General features: G+C 40.9%; 1 protein-coding gene across 1 annotated transcript in view; it reads right to left on the reverse strand.

The window, feature by feature from the left end:
• The window catches only part of CCDC3 (coiled-coil domain containing 3), a 99,627-nt gene extending 91,618 nt beyond the window's left edge, over positions 1-8,009 (reverse strand). The window contains exon 1 of the mRNA XM_036024351.1: positions 7,888-8,009. Coding sequence (XP_035880244.1) covers positions 7,888-7,934 — 47 coding nt within the window. The 5' untranslated portion in view covers positions 7,935-8,009. The remainder of the gene's footprint in view (positions 1-7,887) is intronic.
• Positions 8,010-9,204: the final 1,195 nt, after the last annotated feature.

Genomic DNA, 9,204 nt, shown 5'->3' on the forward strand with positions numbered 1-9,204 from the left:
CCTCGCGTAGTAAAAAGAAGAAAAATGAGATGCTTGTTATTTATAAATATATTTATAATATTCATTATATCATACATGTAATATGCATATATAATATGTTATTGCACATATATCATGCATATTATACAATACTTATTTATAATAAGTGTATCAGCAAAATTGCCTGAAAAGGGAAGGCTCTTTGTTCTGCAAGTACCTTACTATCTAGGGTTTATGCGAGTCTGAGCCTTGTAACTCAGTTGCATTGTTCCACACTCTGAAGGGAAAAGAATTCCTGGGAAATTCTGGAAGAAAAGATCAACATAAAAGAGGCCGCACAGGTAGTAGAGGAGGTCCCTAGCTGGGCCTTGCCTCCCATGACCCCTAGCTGCCTCCCCTAGATCGCTCAGCCTTCAGCTGGGATGACTATGTATACGCATGCTCGCTGTGAGCCAAGGTTTTGAAAGTAGCTCTAGGGTGCAATCCAGCCCATAGAGACAGGGAGTCGGAGGGAAGAGGACATGGGAAGAAGACTTTGAGGGAGGGCTCTGGGCATCCCCTGAAGTGGAATGGCCAGGACTCCAGTCAGCGCTGCCCAGCAAGTGAGGGAATGGGAGGCCACAGCTGACATTAGCTCATATTACTCTAGAATCTGGTGACTCAATCACCCAAATTACTATTCTTACAAAATCCTCTGGGATGGGCCTAAAAGAAGAAAGAAAGAAGAGTGAGAGCTCTTCACAGGAGCTAACTCCTGCACATCTTTGAGTCAGTCTAGGGCCTCAATAAAGTTTGTTGAAAACGTGAGCACTAGAGGGAATCAAGTGGGCAGCAGTGTCTATGGCGTGTGACTCCCTGCTGTGACAGCCCCCACCCCGGAGACACCACACTTCAGTCCAGTGGGTAAACATATCCAAGGATGGCATCGGACACCGTGTCAGCACTGCTCGTGTGTTTCTCATTAAACAGGTGAATTCAGAGACTTCAATGTCTTGTCTTAGTTTGTTAGGGCACCATAACAAAATACCACAGACTCAAGGTCTAAACCACAGACATTTATTTTCTCGCAGTTCTGGAGCCTGGAAGTCCAACATCAAAGTGCTGTCAGAGTTGGTTTCTGGTGTGGTCACTCTTCCGGGTGTTTAGATGGTCACCTTCCCTGTCGGTCCTCACATGGCCTTTCCTCTTATAGAGATCTCTTGCATCTCTTCCTCATAAGTACACCACCCAATTGAATTAGGGCCCCACTCTTGTGACCTGATATAACCCTAATCACATCCCTGAAGGCCCTCTATCCAATATGGTCTCATCGAGTGTTAAGGCTTCAACATATGAATGTGGGGGAGTGGGGGCAGACACAATTCAGTCCACAGTAGTTATTTGGCTAGAGAAAGAGAGACAAGAGAAATAAAATGGTTTATATTCCTGGCAAAGAGAATTAGAGCAAGCATTGCCAAATTATAATATTAACAGCTGCTGACAAGTATTCATTGCTTACTATGGGCCAAGTGCTGTTTGCATATGTTATGGTACTGAATTCTCCACACAACAGTCCAAAGCAGATATCACTGTCATCCTCATTTTAGAGAGAGGGAAATTCAGACATGGGTTAATTGACCTACCCAAGATCACAGAGCTAGAATGTGACTGAGATAGCATTCACGCCTCAGCCTCAGGCTCCAGAGCACTGAACTTAACTACAATCCTAGAATGTGGACAAAATAGGCAATGCTTTAAAGGCACAAGCTGGCCCTTTAGCTAGAAGTAAATGGAGTATATAAATAGTAATAACCTTAGCATAATCACTAGCGATGGCTAGATGGGTGTGTAATAAGACTAACACTAATTTTGTATGAAGCAGCAGCCCTGCTCTGCATTATCCTATGCTATAACTTATGCAGACAAGGTAGTAAGAAAGTTTTTCTTTTTAACTGCATCTTCAAGACCCTCAGAGGCCTGGAAAAGATTTGTCCTCTTCTACAGACCTTAAAATATGGACTTTTCTTTCCATTTAGATGAGCAAATAAATAAAAATCAGTATGCATGCCTGTTTTCTCTTTTTTATAAACTTAGAATCAAAATTCTTCCAATAACTACCCAGAATGTATTTTCCAGAAGCGAGCCCTCTGAGAGGTTGTCCTGTGCCTGGATTCTTCACAGACACATCGGTCATGCTTTTCTTCTCTCTGCTATAAGTTCTGGCAGAGTGCCTCACTGTCTGGGGTTCCTTACCTGGAGTCATGGGGTGACCCCTGGGAGCAGCTCCTTTCTGGGGACTGAGAATACCAAACAAGCAGAGCTCAAAGTAGCCAGGATAAGAAGGAAAAATTCTATGAGTGAATTTTGGGGCTTAATAGTGAAACAAGCTGCTTCCACCACTTGATTCCAGGACCTGTATGATCTGGCTATTGGGCACCAGCACCAGATATTGTCCTGTTTCAAAGCATATACCGTCTCCTCTAGGATGGCACCTCATCCTTTCAGGATGTTGATTCCCAACGGACATGAAAACTGAGTCTTCAGTAAGCCCTCACATCACATTAGAAAGCTTTCAGAATGTGCTCTGTTGCTTCTAGGTGATAGAGTGTGCTAAAAGCAACTAAGTCTATGGCCCAGAGCCCATTGCTGCATTCCTTTGGCTGTACAAGAAACAATGCCATGGGAAGCACTGATTAGAGGCAATGCTGGGGGCAGTACCATGATGGTGGGTAAGGTGTTCTGTGAGTTTGTAGATAGTACTGCTGGCAGAAGCATGGTGGGGCAGGGAAGGCATATCCATATCCAGATTGGATCTATTCCAGTGAAGACAAACATCTGCCCCCTCCAAGATGGAAGAGGTCCAGTTGTTATTAACCTGCCACCAGGTGAATGGCTGGTTCCCCCAGTGACCATATTAGGGGATCAACACTGGTCTCCGTTGCTGAGATAAGAGGCCCTCAGTGGAGGTGTTAGCAAGGCTGGCTCGGTGAGGGTGAGTCCTTGTTGCCGAGTCTGTGCATAGCCTCTATCCCTACTGGGCTGGCCACTTTGTCCCTTAGGGTTTTCTCTATAAAATATCATGGCATCAGCAGATAAAGAGTTTTACTTCTTTTCCACTCCTAATGCCTTTTATCTCTTTTTCTTGCCTAAATACCCTGCCTATAGCTTCCAATTCAGTGTTGACTAAAACTGGCAAGAGCAAAATCCATGACTCTTCTGTTCTTAGAGAGAAAGCTTTCAGTCTTTCTCCATGACCTGTGATGTTAGCTGTGGTTTCCATAGACACCTTTGATCGCAAGTAGGATGTTCCCTCCCATTTCAAATTTCTAATTTGTTGATTGTTTTTCCATGAAGGGATTTTATGAAATGTTTTTCTTTTTCTATTGATTCAACCATGTAACCTTTGTCCTTTATTTCTATTAATATGGTCTATTGATTTTCATGTGTTGAATCAACCTTGCAATCATGGGACTAATCCCACCTGGTTGTAGTGAATAATTCTTTTCTGAATTATTCAGAAAAGAATTCTGTGCTGCTGAATTCAGTTGATGGTATTTTTTTTTCTATTTTTGCATCTGTATTCATAAGAGATAATGGTTTGTAGTTTCATTTCTTGTAATGTCTGGTTTTTTGTTTTGTTTGTTTTGTTTTGGTATTAGGGTAACACTAAGCTCACGGAATGAATAAGGGAATATCCTGTCTTATTTTTGGTAGAATCTGTGATTTATCAGGGTTAATTCTTCTTTAAATGTTTGGTAGATGAATCAATAAACACATGTGTTCCTGAACTTTTCTTTATAGGAAGTTTTTGGATTACTGACTCAATCTCTTTACTTGTAGATCCATTCATATTTTCCATTTCTTTTTGAGTCAGTTTTGGTATTTTGTGCTGTAGGAATTTGACCATTTCATCTAGATCATCAAGTTTGTTGAAAGAATGATGTGTTGATACATACATGACCATTTTGACATGATCCCACAACAAAAAGGTCTAATGGAGACAGATCAGGTGGCAGAGTGGCCAAGCAAGGGAGCCTCTACTAAGTCACTGATCCCAGAAATTCTTCTCCATAAAACTGCCACACACAAAAACCTTAAAATTAAAAAATCATCATTCAAAATTCACATACCTAAGTGTACAGAAGTACAAATAACTAAACAAAGTGGTTAAATCATTGCTCTTCAGCTGAAAACTACCAAGGCCAGGATGTGGATCTATCCATGCTTCGGCTGCTACACTGCCCTGTGTCCCTGGCACTAGTGCTGAGAGAGCTGACAGTCATCACAACAGTTACTGGGATCCTGTGCCCCACAGTGGGTCAGACCATGTGCTAGGCACTCTGCACTCACATAGCCCTCACAGCAGCCCTGCAAAGACGATGTTATTACTCTCAGTTACTTAAGGAAACAGGGCAATGGCTGGTAAACAATGAAGCTGCATTCAGATGCTAGTGACTTCATGTATTAGATCAGCCATCTTCAACCTTTTGCTTTTTTCTTTTTCTTAAATTATTTTATTGTTGTTCAATTATAATTGTCTGCATTTTACCCCCACCACTCCTCCCAACCCCAGCCAAACCCACCTTCCTCCCTTGCTTCCACCCTCCCCCTTGGTTTCATCCATGTGTCCTTTATAGTAGTTCTTGAAAACCCCTCCCCCCATTCTCCCCTCCCTCTTCCCCTCTGATTACTGTCAGATTGTTCTTAATTTCAATGTCTCTGGTTATATTCTGTTTGCTTTTTTCTTTTGTTCATTATATTCCAGTTAAAGGTGAGATCATATGATATTCATCCCTCATCGCCTGGCTTATTTCACTTAGCAAAATGCTCTCCATATCCATCCATGCTGTTGCAATGGGTAAGAGCTCCTTCTTTCTTTCTGCTGTGTAGTATTCCATCATGTAAATGTACCATAGTTTTTTGAGTCATTCATTTACTGATAGGCACTTAGGCTGTTTCCAGCACTTGGCTATTGTAAATAACACTGCTATGAACATAGGGGTACATAGGTTCTTCTGAATTGGTGTTTCAGGATTCTTAGGGTATAATCCCAGCAGTGAAATTGCTAGGTCAAAGGCAGTCCCATTTTTAGTTTTCTGAGGAAATTCCATACTGTTTTGCACAGTGGCTGCACCAGTCTGCAATCCCACCAACCAGTGCACTAAGGTTCTCTTTTCTCCACATCCTCTCCAGCACTTGTTGTTTGTTGATTTGTTTATGATGGCCATTCTCACTGGTGTGAAATGGTATCTCATTGTGGTTTTAATTTACATCTCTCTGATGGTTAGTGATGCTGAGCATCTTTTCATATGTCTCTGGGCCCTCTGTATGTCCTTCTTGGAGAAGTGTCTGTTCAAGTCTTTTGCTCATTTTTTAATTGGGTTTTTGGTCTTCCTGGGTGGAATCATGTGAGTTCTTTATATATTTTGGAAATCAAACCCTTGCCTGAGGTATCATTGGCAAATATGTTTTCCCATACAATTGGTTCTCTTTTCATTTTAATGTTGTTCTCTTTAGTCATGCAGAAGCTTTTTAATTTGATAAGGTAACCTTTTTCATCTCATGGCACACATAAGCTAATTATTCAAATTCTGTGGCATACCAAAAAGTATATTTTATGCCAATATGACAAAAAGTAGGTACAATTTTGATTCATTCACACCAACAGCTATTGTCAGTCTTTTATTTGACAACCTAAGGGAAAAGAGGTCAGTGCATGTTTGAAAACTTCTTTTGGCACACCAGTGTGCCTCTTGTGACTGGTTGAAAATCACTGCATTAGAGACACAAGCTAAGTAGTAGCTACATGTCAGGCACTGGAAAGGTAGTGGAGATATAAGACACAATTCCTGCCATACAAAAGCTGACCTTTCTGATGGACTCTGAACTTTGGTCTTTCCATTTATGCCTGCTGCTATTCTCTGGTAGGACTACTCATCTGCTGTTGTCTAAATACAGTCCAAGGTCAGGTACCTCTCCCAGGAGCAATCAAGTTATCTCCCTGTCCATACCTCCTTCTCACAAAGTTAAATATGAACAAATAAGCAAACAAACAAAAACAGTCCAGCAGCTATGATTCAGTTATTCTACCTGAATTAGGTTTAGAACTTTCTTTGATGCTTATCTGCCATTTTAATGCTGGGTAGATATGGGGAATAAGCCCAGAAATGCTGACCAGAGACCAACAAATGAAAAATTAGAGACATTTTCCTTATTCTATCTTATTTCTTCTCATGTGCGGCCTTTCTTGGAGGCTCCCAATGTGCTATCTAAATGTTAATTCATTCTTCCTTCTGGTATCCTTGGGAGGCAGGAAGCCAATGTTATTTCATAGATAAAGAAGCTAGAGTCCCAGGAGGTTAAATGCCTTGTCCAGGGTCACATAACTGAAGGCAGTTGGGGGTGCTGGGAATGGGGCTTGGGGTTAGGAATCCCTGCCTGGGGTCCTCTGGCTCCCAAATGGGGCCCCCTTCTTACAAGATAGCTGTGTATGTTTAAACCTTGTTGAAGTCTTGTTCTATAAAAGGAATGCTCTGGGACTGCTGAGAGACAATGGTATTTTTCTCCCCCTGCACATTCATACATGCTACATTTTCAGAAGTCAGGTTTGAAACATGGAGCCTTTGTCTATAATTGTTCCAAATTCACCCAATTTGGGGACTGAAATTTAGCTCAAATGACCCTTCCAATGACTATGAGTTCATGACAATTCTGTCCTGTCAGAGCAGGGCAGAAATCAAGGGCCTGAACTCTTCTTGATACACATCTTAATCTGTACCATTTTAAGCATCTGCATTTCAGAAAAAGAGCGAGCTAAGTTCAGGATTGACAGCTCCCCAGTGAAATGCATCAGTCTTTGGAAGGTGTCAGGAGCACTTGGGTGAAGGACTGTGCTCACTTCCCCACTCTGCTGTCATGACAAGGACACTGCCAACAGCCCCTGGCACAGCTGGCAAAATGGAAATAGGTAGACTAGTTGATCTATTCTAGTAACCAATCTGAGGTTCTAAGAATTCCTACTGTACTTTTGAGTCCATTAGACCAAATCCCAACATCTTCTCGTGTAATTTTCTAGATACTAAACGGAAATACTAGGCATGAATTGAGCATTTTGACCCTTCGTGGTCATTATTGAACATTTATGTTTCAACAAATAACTTTCAATATTTACCCTTCAACCACTGCATCTTGGGCACTGTTCTAGGCCCTGGGTACACCAAGATGATTAAAGCAGAGACCGTGCCATCTTGGAGTAATCATCCATCAACACTCAAGTCAGTACCGTTAATAAATTGGAAAGAGAAAAACTTGCCTTTGGAGATGGAACCTATGCCTGGGAAAGAGTGGCTTGAAAATCATGTTCAATATCCTCTGAACACTTTCATTTAAATGTTTGTGTAACTGACAAGGTTAAGATTAAGTACATGGTCTCAGGTCTCTAAGAAGCCAAGGCTCACTTTACATGTGAGAACATAGCCGACCCTCAGACTGAGATGAGGTAGGTTTCATTGACCTTCTTTTTACATCAATTTCCTTGGAATGAAATGAAAGAACAAAGAAATAAGCCACAGTGGGGAGGAGCGGAGAGAGGAAATATGTGTGATTACTATGAAGCTGCTCTGAGTGTCCCTGACATGTTGTCAGTAAGCAGCTCTTTCTCATAGGAAATGAAGTCTCCTGGGGAGGTGATAGAAGCCATAGCGAGTAGAGTGGAGCACAGTTCTTAAAAGGCAAGACCCCTCCAGCTGAAAGGGACCCACAGCTGGGCCCATTCAATAGACTGGAAATTCACAACTGAGCACACCAGACCAATTTTCACCTCTGAGCACTTGCCTGATAGCTCAGCTCATCAGAATGTGCTCAGGAAATATGTGAAGCTGATAGAATACCACGCATGGGAAAGTTTATAAACACTCCAAACATACATACCACTGTGTGTTTTCAATTTGCTGGTTCAACGTCCTTGCCAGCTGCATAGAAGAGTTCAAATCCTGTTGAAAAGCACAATGGAGAAACGGCCTCTAATTCCTGAGCAAGGATCTCATAGTATTTTCAGCTTGGTGATGACTGTTGAGAAATGAATAAACGTGTGGAAGAAGTTTAGATATTCTCATATTTATAATAAAATTGCATTGAAAGGGTTAATAAAGATGGCTCTGAAATGTACTGTAAATATAACTAGTGATGATTGCAGCCCTTTTTTTTTGGCATCAAGGAAAAATCCAACTGGTTCATTTATAACTAAACCCCAAAGGCATCACAATTAGAGTATTTTTTCTCTAAGTGATTTTTCACTCACTTTCTGCATTTATTAATCTTTCTATCTGTGCTGTCATCACAAAGACATAATGTGGTCAGTATTTCAGCAACTTCCACCCCAAGGTAAAGTACTTTGTGGAAGAACATCTGCTTTTCCTAAATTTTCTATTACTGACCTTGTTCCATTTAAAAATATTATGACTTAGTGCCAGTGACTCCACTTTACACATTTTAAACACAAGTTTTCCAAGCCTGCATTAGTAGTATGAACACTAGATATGACTGGCATTGAGCAGGCATTCAATATTTGTTGAATGAGGGAATACATGAATTTATATACCTTATACCTAAAAATGTACAACTTCAGCTTTTAGGGTGTTTTTTTTTCAGTTATGCCACACTAAAATTGTTTATTCAAGTTAAATGTTCTCATCATATATTTAATTCATGTGTCCCAAATCAAAATCATGGGCTTTGAGAGATAGATTATACCTTTACTATAATACAGCTATAAAAGTTCTATTTGTGAAAACAACTAAGAAGAACATTTGCCAATAAAGTAGGTAACTTTTCTGGAATCACTTTTTTAAATAAATTAATTCAAGGCACAATCAATTCATCTCCACCTTTCTGCTCTTCTCAATCACGGCTTCAACTTATACTGATCTCCAGATTGTCCACTGAGAGCTTCTCACTCCACTTCAGTCTTCTCTTGGAGTCAGCTCCCTCCTAGTTTGGACTTTAGGAAAACTTGGCTCTAAAAAATCTGGCAGGTTTTTTTTCAGCAATAAGTCCTGAGAACTTCAACTTGGACAAGAACTCATCCTGTGACCAAGTTCTCTTGGTTTGTTGCTAAAGCAATTCTGCCCAGAGGTGAGGTTCCTTTGCTCAGTTCTCTTGTTTCCTTCCCACTGGGCAGAATGAAGAAAGAAATATAGAGTGAGTTACCCTCAGAGTATAACACCTACATCTTTTCTGCTTTGTGAC

Source organism: Phyllostomus discolor, chromosome 1 (genome assembly GCF_004126475.2).
Source record: "Phyllostomus discolor isolate MPI-MPIP mPhyDis1 chromosome 1, mPhyDis1.pri.v3, whole genome shotgun sequence".
NCBI lineage: Eukaryota > Metazoa > Chordata > Mammalia > Chiroptera > Phyllostomidae > Phyllostomus > Phyllostomus discolor.